The sequence below is a fragment of the Salmo trutta genome, chromosome 2, assembly GCF_901001165.1.
Source record: "Salmo trutta chromosome 2, fSalTru1.1, whole genome shotgun sequence".
NCBI lineage: Eukaryota > Metazoa > Chordata > Actinopteri > Salmoniformes > Salmonidae > Salmo > Salmo trutta.
Window position 1 is genome coordinate 74,759,647 of NC_042958.1, and position 22,598 is coordinate 74,782,244.

Genomic DNA, 22,598 nt, shown 5'->3' on the forward strand with positions numbered 1-22,598 from the left:
ACAGCCTGGAGGTGTGTTGGGTCAATGTCCTGTTGAAAAACAAATGATAGTCCCACTTAGCACAAACCAGATGGGATTGCACATAGCTGCAGAATGTTGTGGTAGCAATGCTGGTTAAGTGTGCCTTACATTCTAAATAAATCACTGACAGTGTCACTAGCAAAGCACCCCCATACCATCACACCTCCTCCTCCATGCTTCACGATGGGAACCACACATGCAGAGATCCTCAATTCACCAACTCTGCGTCTCCCAAAGACACGGAGGTTGGAACCAAAAATCTCAAATTTGGATTCATCAGACCAAAGGACAGATTTCCACCGGTCTAATGTCCATTACTCGTGTTTCTTTGCCCAATCAAGTCTCTTCTTATTGATGTCCTTTATTAGTGGTGTATTTGCATAAATTCAACCACGAAGGCTTGATTCACACAGTCTCCTCTGAACAGTTGATGTTGAGATGTGTCTGTTACTTGAACTTTGTGAAGCATTTATTTGGGGTGCAACCTGAGGTGCTGGTAACTCCAATGAACTTATCCTCTGCAGCAGAGGTAACTCTGGGTCGTCCTTTCCTGTGGCGATCCTCATGAGAGCCAGTTTCATCATAGCGCTTGATGGTTTTTGCGACTGCACTTGAAGAAACTTGAAAAGTTCTTGAAATGTTATGTATTGACTGACCTTCATGTCTTAAAATAAAGATGGACTGTCATTTCTCTTTGCTTATTTGAGTCATTCTTGCCATAACATGGACTTGGTCTTTTACCAAGTAGGGCTATCCTCTGTATACCACCCCTACCTTGTCACAAAACAACTGAATGGCTCAAACGCATTAAGAAGGAAATAAATTCCACAAATGAATGTTTAACAAGACACACCTGTTAACCCCTGTGCGACCTGACATCCAGCAAAAAATCATATCGGCATTAGCATAACAAAATTTAATATATATATTTTTTTCAATTTTTTTTTCAAATTATATCGTTTTATAGATACACCTCTCCTGAATCGAACCACGTTGTCCGATTTCAAAAAGGCTTTACAGCAAAAGCAAAACATTAGATTATGTTAGAGGAGTATATCGTAAAAGTAGCCACATAGCCATTTTCCGACCAACCACATGCATCACAAATAACCAAAAAACAGCTAAATGCAGCACTAACCTTTTACAAACTTCATCAGATGACACACCTAGGACATCATGTTACACAATGCATGCATTCTTTTGTTCAATAAAGTTCATATTTATATATAAAAACAGCATTTTACATCGGCACGTAACGTTGACTAACTATTTTCCCTCAAATGCATCCGGTGAAACAATGCTACAATTTACTAAATTACTATTCAAAAACATTTTTAAAATGTAATATTGTCATTCTAAGATTTATAGATGAATATCTCTTGAAAGCACCTGTAATGCCAGATTTAAAAATGACTTTACTGGGTAATCACACTTTGCGATAAAAGGGGATGCGATACTCAGAACAATAGGCTAGCAATAGCAATAGGCTAGCCATCTTGGAACAATCGCATATCAAATCTAGTCTTGTATACTATTGTCAATAATCCCTTACCTTTGATTATCTTCATCCTTAGGCACTTCCAGGAATCCCAGGTCCACAACAAATGTATTTTCGTTCGAAAAAGTTCATCCTTTATGTTCCATTAGCTTGTTGTTGTTAGCGCGTTCTGAAGGCTGAACCAAAAGTTCCGATGTGCGCGGGGCTACTCTTTAGACAAAATGCATTTTTTTCTTATTTAGGTTCGTTCAAACATGTCAAACGTTGTATAACATAAATCTGTAGGGCCTTTTTCAACGAGAGCTCCAATAAGATTCGAGGAGAACGATTGCATTGTGTTTCAAAACGTTTCGAAAGGGGAGGGTAACCAGCGGCGCCGGCGTCATAATGGTGATGGCCCGCTCCGTGTGACCACGTTCCACAGCGTGTCATTCTGTCAGTTTTCACAGTAGGAGACTCAAATCACTTTGTAAAGACTGGGGACATCTAGTGGAAGCAATAGGAAGTGCTCAATGAACCATAGCTCACGGTGTGATTAATAGGCAACGTGATGAAGTTGAGTTCGCAATTCAGAATTCCACTTCCTGTTTCGATCTGTCTCAGGGTTTTGACTGCCATATGAGTTCTGTTATACTCACAGACACCATTCAAACAGTTTTAGAAACTTTAGCGTGTTTTCTATCCACAAGTATTAATTATATGCATATCCAAGCTTCTGACTTTGAATAGGAGGCCGTTTAAAATGGGCACGATTTTTTTTCAAAAATCGCTGTAGCACCCCCTATCCTAGGGGAACGCCAAGAGGTTAATTGAAATGCATTCCAGGTGACTACTTCATGAATCTGGTTGAGAGAATGCCAAGAGTGTGCAAAGTTGTCATCAAGGCAAAGGGTGGCTACTTTGAAGAATGAGGCAAATGGTGGTCACACCGAATACATACTGTATCTGTATTCCCAGGCATGTGAAATCCATAGATTAGGGTGTAATGCATTTATTTCAATTGACTGATTTCTGCATATGAACTGTAACACACTAAAATCTTTGAAGTTGTTGCCTTTTGCATTCATATTATTGTTCAGTCTCTTATACAGTGAAAAGCAATGGCCGCTTCGGCGCCATCATTTTGACTATTGAAGTGAAAAAAATAGTTTAAAATGTCAAATTTCATTAAACCCTGTTTCTGGTTGATGACAACAGCCATGCAAATACGACAACAGGTTGTTAGAAAGGTATTGACACAGATTATTATTATTAGGAATACAAGGCTGTTTGCGGCTGCTATAGAAAGGCAGTCGACAACCGCTAAGGCTTCTAAAGGGTTTTTAACAATGTTATTTCATTATTTTGAGACGTACATTGCACTTTTGCACATTACAAACCTTTATAAACACAACAAGTCTTAACACAAAGGCGCTAGAGCAAATAGCGTCTGTTTTACGGGTTCAAATCAAATCATATTTGTCACATGTGCCGAACACAACAGGTGTAGACCTACAGTGAAGTGCTTACTTACAAGCCCTTAACCAACAATGCAGTTTTAAGAAAAATAAGTGTTAACCTGTTGAGGACAGACGTTCCGCTAGCGTGGAACCCCTAGCCAACAGCCAATGGCATCGCACGGCGCGAAATACAAAACCAACTAAAATACCACAATTAAATTTTCTCAAACAATCAACTATTTTACACCATTTTAAAGATAAGACTCTCGTTAATCTTATCACATTGTCCGATTTCAAAAAGGCTTTACAGCCTAACATTAGATTATGTTAGGAGAGTACATAGACACAAATAATCACACAGCCATTGTCCAAGCAAGCATATATGTCACATAAACCAAAACCACAGCTAAATGCAGCACTAACCTTTGATGATCTTCATCAGATGACACTCCTAGGACATTATGTTATACAATACATGCATGTTTTGTTCAATCAAGTTCATATTTATATCAAAAAACAGTTTTTTACATTAGCATGTGATGTTCAGAACTAGCATACCCACCGAAAACCTCCGGTGAATTTATTAAATTACTCATGATAAACGTTGACAAAATACATAACAATTATTTTAAGACTTATAGATACAGAACTCCTTTATGCAATCGCTATGTCCGATTTTAAAATAGCTTTTCAGCGAAAGCACATTTTGCAATATTCAGTGTACATAGCTCGGCCATCACGGCTAGCTATTTTGACATCCGCCAACTTCGGGGTCACCTAAACTCAGAATTACTATTAGAAAAATTGGATTACCTTTGCTCTTCTTCATCAGAATGCACTCCCAGGACTTCTACTTCAACAACAAATGTTGTTTTGGTTCCAAGCAATCCATAGTTATATCGAAATACCTCCGTTTTGTTCATGCGTTCAGGTCACTATCCGAAGGGTAACGCGCGAGCGCATTTTGTGACCAAAAATTGCAAAATATTCCATTACCGTACTTAGAAGCATGTCAAACGCTGTTTAAAATCAATTTTATGCTATTTTTCTCGTAAAATAGCGATAATATTCCAACCAAGCGACGTTGTATTCATTCAAAGACTGAAATAAAAAAATTGAGAAGTCTCGTGAATGCGCATCTCCAGTCTCACTGTCCCCAGGCTAGCCACTTACAAACTCTGCTGCTTTACTTTGCCCAGAGACAGCAGACACCCCATTCCACTTTCTGGCGGCTTTAGAGAGCCAATGAAAGCCTTAGAAAGTGTCACGTTACAGCATGCTGTATTGTTGATAGAGATGCAACAGAAGGACAACATATTGTCAGACAGGGCACTTCCTGTATGGAATCTTCTCAGGTTTTGGCCTGCCATATGAGTTCTGTTATACTCACAGACACCATTCAAATGGTTTTAGAAACTTTAGAGTGTTTTCTATCCACATCTACTAATTATATGCATATTCTGGTTTCTGGGCAGGAGTAGTAACCAGATTATATCGGGTATGTTTTTTATCCGGCCGTGAAAATACTGCCCCCTATCCCAAAGAAGTTAAGTAAAAAAAAATTATTATTTTTTTTTACAAATAATTAAAGAGCAGCAGTAAAAAAAAACAATAGTGAGGCTATATACAGGGGGTACCGGAACAGAGTCAATGTGTGGGAGCACTGGTTAGCTGAGGTAATTGATTGAGGTAATATGTAAATGTAGGTATAGTTAAAGTGACTATGCATAGATAATAAACAGAGAGTAGCAGCAGCGGAAAAGGTGGGGTGGGAAGCAGATAGTTTGGGTAGCCATTTGATTAGCTGTTCAGGAGTCTTATGGCTTGGGGGTAGAAGCTGTTAAGAAGTCTTTTGGACCTAGACTTGGCGCTCCGATAACGCTTGCCATGTGGTAGCAGAGAGAACTGTCTATGATTAGGGTGGCTGGAGTCTTTAACAATTTTTAGGGCCTTCCTCTGACATCGCCTGGGTTACGGTCCTGGATGGCAGGAAGCTTGGCCCCAGTGAGGTACTGGGCCATACAGTGCGTATGGCCCAGTACCCTCTGTTTTGCCTTGCAGATGGAGGCCGAACAGTTGCCATACCAGACAGTGATGCAAACAGTCAAGATGCTCTCGATAGTGCAGCTGTATAACTTTTTGAGGATCTGAGGACTCATGCAAAATCTTTTCAGTCTCCTGAGGGGGAATAGGTTTTGTCGTTGAGAATGAGGGCATGCTCAGTCCTCCTTTTCCTGTAGTCCACAATCATCTCCTTTGTCTTGATCCGTTGAGGGAGAGGTTGTTGTTCTTGCACCACACGGCCAGGTCTCTGACCTCCTCCCTATAGGCTGTCTCATCGTTGTCGGTGATCAGGCCTATCACTGTTGTGTCATCGGCAAACTTAATGATGGTGTTGGAGTCATGCCTGGACATGCAGTCATGAGTGAATAGGAATTACAGGAGGGGACTGAGCACACACCCCTGAGGGGCCCCTGTTTTGAGGATCAACGTGGCAGATGTGTTGTTACCTACCCTTACGACATGGGGGCGGCCCATCAGGAAGTCTAGGATTCAGTTGCAGAGAGAGGTGTTTAGTCCCATGTTTCTTAACTTAGTGATGAGTTTTGAGGGCGCTATGGTGTTGAACTGTAGTCAATGAACAGTATTTTCACATAGGTGTTCGTTTTGTCCAGGTGGGAAAGGGCAGTGTGGAGTGCGATTGAGATTGTGTCATCTGTGGATCTGTTGGGGCGGTATGCAAATTGGAGTGGGTCTAGGGTTTCTGGGATGATGGTGTAGATGTGAGCCATGACCATCTTTTCAACGTGAGTGCTACAGGGCAGTAGTCATTTAGGCAGGTTACCTTCACTTTTTTGGGCACAGGTGTATCTTATAGTGTATCTTTAAGTTACAAATAACCTCTATCACCTCCATTACATCACGAGGATCAAATTGAAGCAGAGAAGGGAAATGTCTCAATGTAATTCAAGGGATTTCCATACATTTTCTCAAATGTCTTTGACAGAGAGGAACCCACATTCACCAGAAAAAAATTATTAAATTCACATGAAATAACATCAGGATCACTCTAGGTCTAATTTTCAACAATACATTGAGATGGAATAGTTGTAGATGCCTTTTTCTTACTCAACAGTTGATTGATGATGGTCCAAGTTGACGTTGTTTTATTTAAGGATTCTTGGAATATGTTAGTAAATTATATTTTTATGGATATCCGAAGTAGGTGAGTAAATTTGTGAGAAACTTTTTATACAACTAGTTTTTTTTACTGAGGATTTTTTGAGACCGGTGGTAAACCAAGGTTTCCAGAACCCTTCCGCTGCTCTCATACATGGTTTAATTAAGGGTAAGCATTGGTGAAATACAGAATTGAAAGATGTGAGACAAGTCTGGTAAGCAGACTCCATATCGGCCTGATTAGGAACATTTTCCCATGAAATATAATCAATCAACATCTTTAAGTGCTCACAATATTATATATTCTACATTTAATGCTACTAATCATTCCCGTCTGTTCATTTCCATCTGCTAAAAAGAAGTGGAAAATTAGAAAGAGGTCAGAAATGTCAGTATAAAGTATACCTGTATTAGCCACATTATTCAAAGATTTGTAAAAATATTGTCAGTAAGGGTAGCAGATGAACTGGTCACTGTTGGGGGCTTATAGATGAGGGGATACAGATAGCTGGAGTATAAAGTATTCAAAAAGTCAGATGCCAGTGAGTGGTTCGCACTTTGCCAGTGAGTGGTTATCACCTCTGTCCAGTCTCTGTGTTCTTTTACACATCTTAACCTTTTTTTTCTATTGGCCAGTCTGAGACATGGCTTTTTCTTTGCAACTCTGCCTAGAAGGGCAGCATCCCGGAGTCGCCTCTTCACTGTTGACGTTGAGACTGGTGTTTTGTGGGTACTATTTAATAAAGCTGCCAGTTGAGGACTTGTGAGGCGTCTGATTCTCAAACTAGACACTCTAATGTACTTGTCCTCTTGCTCAGTTGTGCACCGGGGCCTCCCACTCCTCTTTCTATTCTGGTTAGAGCCAGTTTGCGTGTTCTGTGAAGGGAGTAGTACATAGCGTTGTACGAGATCTTCAGTTTCTTGGCAATTTCTCGCATGGAATAGCCTTCATTTCTCAGAACAAGAATAGACTGACAAGTTTCAGAAGAAACTTTGTTTCTGGCCATTTTGAGCCTGTAATCGACAGACAGGAGATGAGGGTGGACACGCTCTCGTATCCCGAGGGAGCCGGGTGAACGGCCACCAGGTAGAGCTCCAACTGGAGCAGGAACGCCTGGCACCCGGCAGCCGTCCCATCATAAGCGCTCGGGAGCGAGAGCCTAATCCCACTGGGTCCAGGTGACGGAGGGTGGACAGCAGTGTAGGTTGTAGTGTTGGTTGGAGTGAAGTTGATGGGGTTGTGGGAACACCCCCTCTTTCCCATCGCTCCATGGTGAGCAGCACGCGATCCATGGCTGTGCCAAGATGTTGGATCATCGTTGCGTGCTGCTGGACGCGTTCCTCCACTGGTACCGAAGGACCGGGTGCACCTGCTGACTCCATAAAAAAGTGGTGCGTGATTCTGTCAGGTGTCAGTTGTGCAGGGATGAGGACGGATCCAGGCGCAGGACACAGAACTGAGTAAAATATCGTACTTTAATCGGGAAAATAATCAGCCAAATAAATGCATGCAGGGATAACAAAACCCTAACACAAAAGACTAACACAACTACAGGAAACAATCACGCACAAAACATAATGAGAACTAGAGGGTTAAATAGGGAAATAATAATAACGTAATGGGAACCAGGTGTGAACAATCAAGACATAACAACTGGAAAAAGAAACGTGGATCGTGGCAGCTAGAAAGCCGGCGACGACGACCACCGAACGCCGCCCAAACAAGGAGAGGCTCCAACATTCGGCGGAAGTCATGACAGCCAGTTTTATTAATTTTTTTAATCAGAACAACAGTTTTCAGCTGTTTTCAGTTTTCAGCTTGCAAAAGGTTTTTCTAGTGATCAATTAGCCTTTTAAAATGATAAACTTGGATTAGCTAACACAACTTGCCATTGGAACACAGGAGTGATGGTTGCTGATAATGGGCCTCTGTACGCCTATGTAGATATTCCATAAAAAATCAGTCGTTTCCAGCTACAATAGTCATTTACAACATTAGCAATGTCTACACTGCATTTCTGATCAATTTGATGTTATTTTAATGGCCCAAAAATTTGCTTTTCTTTCAATAACAAGCACATTTCTATGTGACCCCAAATACATTTAAACTCAGTTTTTCACAATTCCTGACATTTAATCCTAGTAAAATTCCCTGTATTAGGTCAATTAGGAGCACCACTTTATTTTAAGAATGTGAAATGTCAGAATAGAGAGAATGAGAGAATGATTTATTTCAGCTTTTATTTCTTTCATCACATTCCCAGTGGGTCAGAAGTTTACATACACTCAATTAGTATTTGGTAGCATTGCCTTTAAATTATTTAACTTGGGTCAAACGTTTCAGGTAGCCTTCCACAAGCTTCCCACAATAAGTTGGGTGAATTTTGGCCCATTCCTCCTGATAGCTGGTGTAACTGAGTCAGGTTTGTAGGCCTCCTTGCTCTTACACACTTTTTCAGTTCTGCCCACACATTTTCTATGCGATTGAGGTCAGGGCTTTGGGATTGCCACCAGTACATACAAAAATGATATGGTAATACAAGATTTAACCTTTCTGGCGCAGACGTTCCACTAGCGACCCACCTCAACAACATCCGGTGAAATTGCAGAGCGCGAAATTGAAATTACAGAAATAGAAATATTTAAGATTCATGAAAATACAAGTGTCATACATCAAAATAAAGCTTAACTTCTTGTTAATCCAGCCGCTGAGTCAGATTTCAAAAAGGCTTTATGTCAAAAGCACACCATGCGATTATCTGAGGACTGCGCCCCGCACACAAAAGCATGAAAAAAAAAATTCAACCAGGCAGGAACGCCACGAAAGTCAGAAATAGCATTATAATAAAAGCCTTACCTTTGAAGAGCTTCTTCTGTTGGCACTCCAAAAGGTCCCAGCTACATCACAAATGGTCCTTTTGTTCGATAAAGTCCTTCTTTATTACCCGAAAAACTCAGTTTAGCTGGTGCGCTTCATTCAATAATCCACCGGTTTCCCTCCTTCAAAATGCATGCAAAATGAATCCCAAACGTTACCAATAAACTTCTCCAAACAGGTCAAACAACATTTACAATCAAACCTCAGGTACCCTAATACGTAAATAAACGATAAAATTTAAGACGGAGAATCGTTATTGTCTTTACCGGAGATAAACAACAAAGAACGCGCTCTCATCCACGTGCATGAAAACACTACAGCCAAAATGTTAAAAAAAACTACAAATTCTAGCTAATTTTTCCAAAAACAAGCCTGAAACTCTTTCTAAAGACTGTTGACATCTAGTTGAAGCCCTAGGAACTGCAATCTGGGAGGATTTTGCCTCATAATAAACATGACAGCCATTGGAAACAGTGGTAGGCTGAATTTCTTTTTTTTTTTTGCTGGGTTGTCCTCGGGGTTTCACCTGCCATATCAGTTCTGCTATACTCACAGACATAATTTAAACTTTAGAGTGTTTTCTATCCAAATCTACCAATTATATGCATATCCTAGCTTCTGGGCCTGAGTAACAGGCAGTTTACTTTGGGCACACTTTTCATCCGGACGTCAAAATACTACCCCCTAGCCCAAAGAGGTTAAAGGCACAGTCAACTCAGTGTATGTACACTTCTGAACCACTGGAATTGTGATACAGTGAATTATAAGTGAAATAATTTGTCTGTAAACTATTGTTGGAAAAATTACTTGTGTCATGCACAAAGTAGATGTCCTAACCAACTTGCCAAAACTATAGTTTGTTAAAAAGAAATTTGTGGAGTGGTTGAAAAACAAGTTTTAATGACTCCAGCCTAAGTATATGTAAACTTCCGTATTCAACTGTATGTATCCTGTAGGTTCTAAACATGCCTTTTAATGACAGAAAAATATGGAAGAAATGTCACAGTATGCTTCAGTTTGATACATTTTTCAGAAATGTGTTTAAATGTCAATGGGCTATTGGTGCCACTTTTCTTTGTTACAATGGGTATCATGGCCAGACTCCCTTTCTCCTGAACTCCACATTCCTGGCTGTTAAAGATGGTAGTAAAAGTTGTAAAAGATGGTCAGCTGATCGCCAGAGCATCTGTCTTTTGTCTCCTGACCTACCTCAAGGCTACTCAGAGTCTTTAAAGGGGAAAGGGAGAGCAGTTTATTTGTTCTTGTGATACCCCCCCCTTCATTCCAAGGGGGGAGGGGGATCACAAAGAACAAATAAATGCTCATGGACGGGGCTGTAGTGGTGCAGGTTGAGAGCTTCAAGTTCCTTGGCGTCCACATCACCAACAAACTAACATGGTCCAAGCACACCAAGACAGTCGTGAAAATGGCACGACAAAACCTATTCCCCCTCAGGAGACTGAAAATATTTGGCAAGGGTCCTCAGATCCTCAAAAGGTTTTACAGCTGCACCATCGAGAGCATCCTGACGGGTTGTATCACTGCCTGGAATGGCAACAAGCTTCCTGCTTTCCAGGACCTCTTTACCAGGCGATGTCAGAGGAAGGCCCTAAAAATTGTCAAAGACTCCAGCCACCCTAGTCATAGACTGTTCTCCCTGCTACCGCACGGCAAGCGGTACCGGAGCGCCAAGTTTCGGTCTAAGAGGCTTCTAAACAGCTTCTACCCCCAAGCCATAAGACTCCTGAACATCTAATCAAATGGCAACCCAGACTATTTGCATTGCCCATCCTCCTATTTTACGCTGCTGCTACTCTCTGTTATTATCTATGCATAGTGACTTTAATAACCCTACCTACATGTACATATTACCTCAATTACCTCGACACCGGTGCCCCCGCACATTGACTCTGTACCGGTACCCCCTGTATATAGCCCAGCTATTGTTATTTTACTGCTGCTCTTTAATTATTTGTTATTTTTACCTCTTACTTGTTTTGGTATGGGCTTGTAAGTATGCAGATCACTGTAAGGTCTACAGCTGTTGTATTCGGCGCATGTGACAAATACAATTTGATTTGGTTTTGATAGTCTCTAACAATGGGAGTCGTTGTCCCAAAAGCGGGAAGGCAGGTGGTCTGCTTATCGGTATGCTTATTGTGGACAGATTTTGAACGGGGGAGGTTATACAGACACTCCTGGTTCCCAATTTGATGATGTATGTCTTGCAATGAGAGTCAATTGGATACGAACGGATTTACTTCAGTCAGTGGTCCTGATGATCTCTTCCAAAGCTAGCTAGTTTGTGCTTGTAGCTAGAAACTTCAGGGAGAATTTGAAACTTGTCTGCCGAAGTTGGGACTTGGGAGAGTTTTCAGAATAATTTGTTGGTTATTTTTTTAAATAAAATCTAAACAGTAATGGCGTAGTTGCACATTTTCAGTGAAAATCACTTCAATAAACGTGCTTTAGCTGTCCCCCTGGCCTGATATTGGCTACCCTATCTAGCTATTTCTCTCTACCAATATTGTATACACTATCTAGCTACTTCCCTCTCCTTAGCGAGAGTGAAGGACAATGTGCCCCGTGTTGTTGTGTTGCCGCAAGCCGGTTTCAAGATGGTTTGTACCAATATTACAAGTTATTTGTCGTGTAGGCTGCTATCCTACTCAAAATGAAGTCAAGTGGGATGGAACAAGTGGGATGGAACAAAATGTGACAGCCTACAGCTTCCCAGTGGGAAGCAATTGCTGACCAGTGGGAAGCAACTCACGTCGGTAACCACCTCGATACAATACTATTGTATTGATCATTTGCATTTATTTCGCACTGGATTGTCGTTACGTTAGTTAATTGACATGTCACGGTGACATCCAGATGGTGTCCAATACTACATCATTTTCTGTGTCATGAATGCATTACGTAGTCAAAGTAAATCCCTTTATAACATAAAAAATTATATATCTACAGTTGGAGTCACTCACAGAAGACAGCTGGGTTGTGTCTAAAAACTAGCCTTCAAAAACCCTGCTTCCTCCATCCTCCAATGCACTTTGGGAGAGAGGCCAGAAGTGGTGGAAACAAGGACAGCAAGTCACGTTTTCAGACCCAGCCCTGGTGTTACAATGAGGTCAATGGCTAAAACTGGGTGTCCATTCATTCCTTCTGTTCAATTCAAACAGCTTTGACACTGTAGATCATTACAATTGCCTTGTACAATAATAATACTAGTTTAATGGCCAAACCTCACCCTATCACTTCTTACCCTTTACCTTGAGTTTCAATGATATTCCTTTCTTTGCTTTGTATCGTTTTTTATGTCTCGACTTGTATCCCCTCTTGTCTCATATCTTCTTATGTAGTTTTACATATTATTTTTAAATGCTTAGCAGGCCAGTGCAGTTATATCACTATTCATTCTCATGAATGTCTTCAGAGTATACAATAGTTTTGTTTCCAATCACTGGAGGAATTGAGATAAATGACTACTCCCTCGTCCGCCAGAGCTGCTGCAGAGCTTGGCAAATGTGTCAGACAAACACACATGCACACACACATACTCTGTCTCTCGCCCTCCCTCTCTCACACACACACACACACAAACACACACACTGAAGTGCCAATTTGAAAGCAAAGTGGACTGTGGAGGTGGACCATGGAGCTAACTTAACTAGCTAACCGTGGGGCTCTGGACCTAGCCTCTCATCACCTTCCCTGGATATTTATCAGGGCTCTTCCATGCATGGACCATAATACCAAACAAGCTGCTGATAATCCACTAATCCATAAACCCACTCAGTGCCACTCTGTCAGTGTAGCTGAGTGTGGGAGAGTGGAGGTTGAAAGATGCCTCTCTCACTGATCCCCCCTCTTGCTCCCCTCTCTCTCACTCCTCATATACATTTTTACCCCTCACTCTTGATATCCCTTCCTCTTTCTCCCCCTCTTTCTCACTCACTCCTCCCCTCTCTCTCTTCCTCAGGGGCGACGGTTGTGTTTGTGAATGCCACTGATCTGGACGCCTCCCGGGAGTTTGGACAGGCCTCACTCATCTACTCTCTACAGGGCTCCTCCCAGTTCCGCCTCAACACGCGCTCAGGTGAGTGTGTGTGCATGTGTGTGCAAGGCGTAACTTTGTGTTGGATATTGGGGTGGTAAGGGTCAATGGGTTCCGGTGTCAACACCACTCTCAGATTTTTTGGTAATAGCTGTGAAATTGTTATTTCTGATGAATTTTGAAGGGGAAATGTATCAAAAAATGTCCTTTTTTTTTCATCATTATTTAACCAGGTAGGCAAGTTGAGAACAAGTTCTCATTTACAATTGCGACCTGGCCAAGATAAAGCAAAGCAGTTCGACAACATACAACAACACAGAGTTACACATGGAGTAAACAACATACAGTCAATAATACAGTAGAAAAAAATAAGACTATATACAATGTGAGCAAATGATGTGAGATAAGGGAGGTAAAGGCAAAAAATGCCATGGTGGCAAAGTAAATAAAGTATAGCAAGAAAAACACTGGAATGGTAGATTTGTAGTTTGAAGAAAGTTCAAGGTTCAAATCTAAATAATATGGTGCAAAGGAGCAAAATAAATAAAATAAATAAATACAGTAGGGGAAGAGGTAGTAGTTTGGGCTAAATTATAGATGGGCTATGTACAGGTGCAGTGATCTGTGAGCTGCTCTGACAGCTGGTGCTTAAAGCTAGTGAGGGAGATAAGTGTTTCCAGTTTCAGAGATTTTTGTAGTTCGTTCCAGTCATTGGCAGCAGAGAACTGGAAGGAGAGACGACCAAAGGAGGAGTTGGCTTTAGGGGTGACCAGAGAGATATACCTGCTGGAGCGCGTGCTACAGGTGGGTGCTGCTATGGTGACCAGTGAGCGGAGATAAGGGGGGACTTTACCTAGCAGGGTCTTGTAGATGACCTGGAGCCAATGTGTTTGGCGACGATTATGAAGTGAAGGCCAGCCAACGAGAGCATACAGGTCGCAGTGGTGGGTTGTATATGGGGCTTTGGTGACAAAACGGATGGCACTGTGATAGACTGCATCCAGCTTGTTGAGTAGGGTATTGGAGGCTAATTTGTAAATGACATCGCCGAAGTCGAGGATTGGTAGGATGGTCAGTTTTACGAGGGTATGTTTGGCAGCATGAGTGAAGGATGCTTTGTTGCGAAATAGGAAGCCAATTGTAGATTTCACTTTGGATTGTAGATGATTGATGTGAGTCTGGAAGGAGAGTTTACAGTCTAACCAGACACCTAGGTATTTGTAGTTGTCCACAAATTCTAAGTTTGAACCGTCCAGAGAAGTTATGCTGGATGGGCGGGCAGGTGCAGGCAGCGATCGGTTGAAGAGCATGCATTTAGTTTTACTTGTGTTTAGGAGCAGTTGGAGACCACGGAAGGAGAGTTGAATGGCATTGAAGCTCGTCTGGAGGGTTGTTAACACAGTGTCCAAAGAAGGGCCAGAAGTATACAGAATGGTGTCGTCTGCGTAGAGGTGGATCAGAGATTCACCAGCAGCAAGAGCGACATCATTTATGTATACAGAGAAAAGAGTTGGCCCAAGAATTGAACCCTGTGGTACCCCCATAGAGACTGCCAGAGGTCCAGACAGTAGGCCCTCCGATTTGACACACTGAACTCTGTCAGAGAAGTAGTTGGTGAACCAGGCGACGCAATCGTTTGAGAAACCAAGGCTACTAAGTCTGCCGATGAGGATGTGGTGATTAACAGAGTCAAAAGCTTTGGCCAGGTCAATGAATACGGCAGCACAGTATTGTTTCTTATCGATGGCGGTTACGATGTCGTTTAGGACCTTGAGCGTGGCTGAGGTGCACCCATGACCAGCTCTGAAACCAGATTGCATAGCGGAGAGGGTGCGGTGGGATTCGAAATGGTCGGTAATCTGTTTGTTGACTTGGCTTTCGAAGACCTTAGAAAGGCAGGGTAGGATGGATATAGGTCTGTAGCAATTTGGGTCAAGAGTGTCACCTCCTTTGAAGAGGGGGATGACAGCAGCTGCTTTCCAATCTATGGGAATCTCAGACGACACGAAAGAGAGGTTGAACAGGCTTGTAATAGGGGTTGCAATAATTTCGGCAGATAATTTTAGAAAGAAAGGGTCCAGATTGTCAAGCCCAACTGATTTGTAGGGGTCCAGATTTTGCAGCTCTTTCAGGACATCAGCTGAATGGATTTGGGAGAAGGAGAAATGGGGGAGGCTTGGGCGAGTAGCTGTGGGGGGTGCAGTGCTGTTGAATGCAGTAGGGGTAGTTAGGTGGAAAGCATGGCCAGCCGTAGAAAAATGCTTATTGAAATTCTCAATTATAGTGGGCTTATCGGTGGTGACAGAGTTTCCTATCCTCAGTGCAGTGGGCAGTTGGGAGGAGGTGTTCTTATTCTACATGGACTTTACAATGTCCCAGAACTTTTTAGAGTTGGAGTTGCACGAAGCAAATTTTTGTTTGAAAAAGCTAGCCTTGGCGTTTCTAACTGCCTGTGTGTATTGGTTTCTAACTTCCCTAAAAAGTTGCATATCGCGGGGGCAGTTCGATGCTAATGCAGAACGCCACAGGATATTTTTGTGTTGGTTAAGGGCAGTAAGGGCTGGGGAGAACCAAGGGCTATATCTGTTCTTGGTTCTAAATTTCTTGAAATCAAAATCAAATCAAATCAAATCAAATTTATTTATATAGCCCTTCGTACATCAGCTGAAATCTCAAAGTGCTGTACAGAAACCCAGCCTAAAACCCCAAACAGCAAGCAATGCATGTGAAAGAAGCACGGTGGCTGGGAAAAACTCCCTAGGAAAAACTCCTGAGAAAGGCCAAAAACCTAGGAAGAAACCTAGAGAGGAACCAGGCTATGAGGGGTGGCCAGTCCTCTTCTGGCTGTGCCGGGTGGATATTATAACAGAACATGGTCAAGATGTTAAAATGTTCGTAAATGACCAGCATGGTCAAATAATAATAATCATAGTAGTTGTCGAGGGTGCAACAAGCACGTCCGGTGAACAGGTCAGGGTTCCGTAGCCGCAGGCAGAACAGTTGAAACTGGAGCAGCAGCATGGCCAGGTGGTCTGGGGACAGCAAGGAGTCATCATGCCAGGTAGTCCTGAGGCATGGTCCTAGGGCTCAGGTCTTCCGAGAGAAAGAAAGAAAGAGAGAAAGAGAGAATTAGAGAGAGCATATTTACATTCACACAGGACACCGGATAAGACAAGAGAATACTCCAGATATAACAGACTGACCCTAGCCCCCCGACACATAAACTACTGCAGCATAAATACTGGAGGCTGAGACAGAAGGGATCAGAAGACACTGTGGCCCCATCCGATGATACCCCCGGACAGGGCCAAACAGGCAGGATATAACCCCACCCACTTTGCCAAAGCACAGCCCCCACACCACTGGAGGGATATCTACAACCACCAACTTACCGTCCGAAGACAAGGCCGAGTATAGCCCACAAAGATCTCCGCCACGGCACAACCCAAGGGGGGGGCGCCAACCCAGACAGGAAGACCACGTCATTGGCTCAACCTACTCAAGTGACGCACCCCTCCCATGGACGGCATGGAAGAACACCAGTAAGTCAGTGACTCAGCCCCTGTAAAAGGGTTAGAGGCAGAGAATCCCAGTGGGAAGAGGGGAACCGACAAGGCAGAGACAGCAAGGGCGGTTCGTTGCTCCAGCCTTTCCGTTCACCTTCACACTCCTAGGCCAGACTATACTTAATCATAGGACCTACTGAAGAGATAAGTCTTCAGTAAAGACTTAAAGGTTGAGACTGAGTCTGCGTCTCTCACATGGGTAGGCAGACCAGTCCATAAAAATGGAGATCTATAGGAGAAAGCCCTACCTCCAGCAGTTTGCTTAGAAATTCTAGGGACAATTAGGAGGCCTGCGTCTTGTGACCGTAGCGTACGTGTAGGTATGTACGGCAGGACCAAATCGGAAAGATAGGTAGGAGCAAGCCCATGTAATGCTTTGTAGGTTAGCAGTAAAACCTTGAAATCAGCCCTTGCCTTAACAGGAAGCCAGTGTAGGGAGGCTAGCACTGGAGTAATATGATCACATTTTTTGGTTCTAGTCAGGATTCTAGCAGCCGTATTTAGCACTAACTGAAGTTTGTTTAGTGCTTTATCCGGGTAGCCGGAAAGTAGAGCATTGCAGTAGTCGAGCCTAGAAGTAACAAAAGCATGGATTAATTTTTCTGCGTCATTTTTGGACAGAAAGTTTCTGATTTTTGCAATGTTACGTAGATGGAAAAAAGCTGTCCTTGAAGCAGTCTTGATATGTTCTTCAAAAGAGAGATCAGGGTCCAGAGTAACGCCGAGGTCCTTCACAGTTTTATTTGAGACGACTGTACAACCATCCAGATTAATTGTCAGATTCAACAGAAGATCTCTTTGTTTCTTGGGACCTAGGACAAGCATCTCTGTTTTGTCCGAGTTTAAAAGTAGAACATTTGCAGCCATCCACTTCCTTATGTCTGAAACACAGGCTTCTAGCGAGGGCAATTTTGGGGCTTCACCATGTTTCATTGAAATGTACAGCTGTGTGTCGTCCGCATAGCAGTGAAATTTAACATTATGTTTTTGAATGACATCCCCAAGAGGTAAAATATATAGTGAAAACAATAGTGGTCCTAGAACGGAACCTTGAGGAACACCGAAATTTACAATTGATTTGTCAGAGGACGAACCATTCACAGAGACAAACTGATATCTTTCCGACAGATAAGATCTAAACCAGGCCAGAACTTGTCCATGTAGACCAATTTGGGTTTCCAATCTCTCCAAAAGAATGTGGTGATCGATGGTATCAAAAGCGGCACTAAGATCTAGGAGCATGAGGACAGATGCAGAGCCTCGGTCTGACGTCATTAAAAGGTCATTTACCACCTTCACAAGTGCAGTCTCAGTGCTATGATGGGGTCTAAAACCAGACTGAAGCGTTTCGTATACATTGTTTGTCTTCAGGAAGGCAGTGAGTTGCTACGCAACAACTTTTTCTAAAATTTTTGAGAGGAATGGAAGATTCGATATAGGCCGATAGTTTTTTATAATTTCTGGGTCAAGATTCGGCTTTTTCAAGAGAGGCTTTATTACTGCCACTTTTAGTGAGCTTGGTACACATCCGGTGGATAGAGAGCCGTTTATTATGTTCAACATAGGAGGGCCAAGCACAGGAAGCAGCTCTTTCAGTAGTTTAGTTGGAATAGGGTCCAGTATGCAGCTTGAGGGTTTGGAGGCCATGATTATTTTCATCATTATGTCAAGAGATATAGTACTAAAACACTTTAGTATCTCCCTTGATCCTAGGTCCTGGCAGAGTTGTGCAGACTCAGGACAATGGAGCCCTGGAGGAATACCCAGATTTAAAGAGGAGTCCGTAATTTGCTTTCTAATGATCATGATCTTTTCCTCAAAGAAGTTCATAAATTTATTACTGCTGAAGTGAAAGCCATCCTCCATTTGCGAATGCTGCTTTTTAGTTAGCTTTGCGACAGTGTCAAAAAGAAATTTCGGATTGTTCTTATTTTCCTCAATTAAGTTGGAAAAATAGGATGATCGTGCAGCAGTGAGGGCTCTTCGATACTGCACGGTACTGTCTTTCCAAGCTAGTCGGAAGACTTCCAGTTTAGTGTGGCGCCATTTCCGTTCCAATTTTCTGGAAGCTTGCTTCAGAGCTCGTGTATTTTCTGTATACCAGGGAGCTAGTTTCTTATGACAGATGTTTTTAATTTTTAGGGGTGCAACTGCATCTAGGGTATTGCGCAAGGTTAAATTGAGTTCCTCGGTTAGGTGGTTAACTGATTCTTGTCCTCTGACGTCCTTGGGTAGGCAGAGGGAGTCTGGAAGGGCATCAAGGAATCTTTGGGTTGTCTGAGAATTTATAGCACGACTTTTAATCTTCCTTGGTTGGGGTCTGAGCAGATTATTTGTTGCAATTGTAAACGCAATAAAATGGTGGTCCGATAATCCAGGATTATGAGGAAAAACATTAAGATCCACAACATTTATTCCATGGGACAAAACTAGGTCCAGAGTATGACTGTGGCAGTGAGTAGGTCCAGAGACATGTTGGACAAAACCCACTGAGTCGATGATGGCTCCGAAAGCCTTTTGGAGTGGGTCTGTGGACTTTTCCATGTGAATGTTAAAGTCACCAAAAATTAGAATATTATCTGCTATGACTACAAGATCCGATAGGAATTCAGGGAACTCAGTAAGGAACCCTGCATATGGCCCAGGAGGCCTGTAAACAGTAGCTATAAAAAGTGATTGAGTAGGCTGCATAGATTTCATGACTAGAAGCTCAAAAGACGAAAACGTCATTGTTTTTTTTTTTGTAAATTGAAATTTGCTATCGTAAATGTTAGCAACACCTCCGCCTTTGCCGGATGCACGGGGGGTATGGTCACTAGTGTAACCAGGGGGTGAGGCCTCATTTAACACCGTAAATTCATCAGGCTTAAGCCATGTTTCAGTCAGGCCAATCACATCAAGATTATGATCAGTGATTAGTTCATTGACTATAACTGCCTTGGAAGTGAGGGATCTAACATTAAGTAACCCAATTTTGAGATGTGAAGTATCACAATCTCTTTCAGTAATAGCAGGAATGGAGGAGGTTTTTATACTAGTAAGATTACTGAAGCGAACACCGCCATTTTTAATTTTGCCCAACCTAGATCGAGGCACAGACACGGTCTCAATGGGGAAAGCTGAGCTGACTACGCTAACTGTGCTAGTGGCAGACTCCACTAAGCTGGCAGGCTGGCTAACAGCCTGTTGCCTGGCCTGCACCCTATTTCATTGTGGAGCTAGAGGAGTTAGAGCCCTGTCTATGTTCGTAGATAAGATGAGAGCACCCCTCCATCCCCTCTAGGATGGAGTCCGTCACTCCTCAGCAGGCCAGGCTTGGTCCTGTTTGTGGGTGAATCCCAGAAAGAGGGCCAGTTATCTACAAATTCTATCTTTTGGGAGGGGCAGAAAACAGTTTTCATCCAGCGATTGAGTTGTGAGACTCTGCTGTAGAGCTCATCACTCCCCCTAACTGGGAGGGGGCCAGAGACAATTAATCGATGCCGACACATCTTTCTAGCTGATTTACATGCTGAAGCTATGTTGCGCTTGGTGACCTCTGACTGTTTCATCCTAACATCGTTGGTGCCGACGTGGATAACAATATCTCTATACTCTCTACACTCGCCAGTTTTAGCTTTAGCCAGCACCGTCTTTAGATTAGCCTTAACGTCGGTAGCCCTGCCCCCTGGTAAACAGTGTATGATCGCTGGATGATTAGTTTTAAGTCTAATACTGCGGGTAATGGAGTCGCCAATGACTAGGGTTTTCAATTTGTCAGAGCTAATGGTGGGAGCCGTCGGCGTCTCAGACCCCACAACGGGAGGAGCAGAGACCAGAGAAGTCTCGGACTCCGACTCCGACTCGCTTAACGGGGAGAACCGGTTGAAAGTTTCTGTCGGCTGAATAAGCGACACCGGTTGAGCATTCCTACAGCGTTTCCCTCCAGACGCCATGAGAAAGATGTCCGGCTGCGGGGACCGTGCGAGGGGGTTTATACTAACGTTACTATCTGTACTTGCTGGTGGCACAGACGCTGTTTCATCCTTTCCTACACTGAAATTACCCTTGCCTAACGATTGCGTCTGAAGCTGGGCTTGCAGCACAGCTATCCTTGCCGTAAGGCGATCGTTCTCCTGTATATTATGAGTACAACGACTGCAATTAGAAGGCATCATGTTAATGTTACTTAGCTTCGGCTGTTTGAAGTCCTGACGAACCATGTCCAGATAAAACCTCCGGGGTAGGAAAGTTGAATGAAAAAAAAAAGTTGAGTGAGGGAAAAAGTAAAAATATACGGTAATGAAAAAGAAAAAACCGTCAGGTAGCAAAGTAAAAACGGCAACAAAAACGCACAGCAGCGTAAAAGGGGCATGCTTATTTAAGATGGAGAGGAAGGCATTTAAAAAAAATAACCAGGCATCCTCTACTGACGGGATGAGGTCAATATCCTTCCAGGATACCAGGGCCAGGTCGATTAGAAAGGCTTGCTCGTTGAAATGTTTCAGGGAGCGTTTGACAGTGATGAGTGGAGGTCGTTTGACCGCTGACCCATTACGGGTGCAGGCAATGAGGCAGTGATCGCTGAGATCTTGGTTGAAAACAGCAGAGGTGTAATTAGAGGGCACATTGGTTAGGATGATATCTATGAGGGTGCCAGTGTTTGCGGCTTTGGGGTTGTACCTGGTGGGTTCATTAATAATTTGTGTGAGATTGAGGGCATCAAGCTTGGATTGTAGAATGGCTGGGGTGTTAAGCATGTCCCAGTTTAGGTCGCCTAGTAGCACGAGCTCTGAAGATAGATGGGGGGCAATCAGTTCACATATGGTGTCCAGAGCACAGCTAGGGGCCGAGGGGGGTCTATAGCAGGCGGCAACGGTGAGAGACTTGTTTTTGGAGAGGTGGATTTTTAAAAGTAGAAGTTCAAATTGTTTGGGTACAGACCTGGATAGCAGGACAGAACTCTGCAAGCTATCTCTGCAGTAGATTGCAACACCGCCCCCTTTGGTCGTTCTATCTTGTCTGAAAACGTTGTAGTTAGGGATGAAGATTTCACAGTTTTTGGTGGACTTCCTAAGCCAAGATTCAGACACAGCTAGGACATCCGGGTTGGCAGAGTGTGCTAAAGCAGTGAATAAAACAAACTTAGGGAGGAGGCTTCTAATGTTAACATGCATGAAACCAAGGCTATTACGGTTACAGAAGTCATCAAAAGAGAGCGCCTGGGGAGTAGGAGTGGAGCCAGGCACTGCAGGGCCTGGATTCACCTCTACATCCCCAGAGGAGCAGAGAAGAATAAGTATGAGGGTACGGCTAAAAGCTATAAGAATTGGTCGTCTGTGACGTCCAGAATAGAGAGAAAAAGGAGCAGGTTTCTGGGGGCGATAAAATAGCTTCAAGGTATAATGTACAGACAAAGGTATGGTGGGATGTGAGTACAGTGGAGGTAAACCTAGGCATTTAGTGATTATGAGAGAGATATTGTCTCTAGAAACATCATTGAAACCAGAAGATGTCATAGCATGTGTGGGTGGAGGAACTGAGAGGTTGGATAAGGTATAATGAGCAGGGCTAGAGGCTCTACAGTGAAATAAGCCAATAAACACTAACCAGAACAGCAATGGACAAGGCATATTGACATTAAGGAGAGGCATGCTTAGCCAAGTGATCAGAGGGTCCAGTGAGATTCAGACAGCTAGCCGGGCCATAGGTAGCAAGCTGGTGGGAGATGGGAGGGAGGTCTGTTTTTAGCCACCTCGTGCGTTTCCGTCTGTGGGTTAGTGGGGTTCCGTGTGGAAGGGGGGACCTGTCCAAGTTAGCAAAATAGTTAGTTATAGTGGCCCAAGAAAAGTTTCCGATAGACCTATTCAGATCGCAGCCGAAAAGACAGCTAACGATTAGCCGGCCGCAGATGGGCGATCAGGTTACGTCGTGACGGAGGGGCCAGTTGGACAACTCCCTCGGGCAGATAACGTCGGTG

At 43.1% G+C, this 22,598-nt stretch overlaps 1 protein-coding gene across 4 annotated transcripts in view; it reads left to right on the plus strand.

Annotated features, from left to right (window-relative positions):
• LOC115162910 (cadherin-23) overlaps nt 1-22,598 on the plus strand; it is a 712,130-nt gene that overhangs the window by 450,093 nt on the left and 239,439 nt on the right. For all 4 annotated transcript variants that reach the window (XR_003869666.1, XM_029714423.1, XM_029714440.1 and 1 more), the window contains exon 19: nt 12,999-13,115. Coding sequence is in view for 3 of the 4 variants with exons in the window: in XM_029714423.1 (XP_029570283.1) it covers nt 12,999-13,115 (117 nt within the window). In the remaining variant the exon portion in view is untranslated. The remainder of the gene's footprint in view (nt 1-12,998; nt 13,116-22,598) is intronic.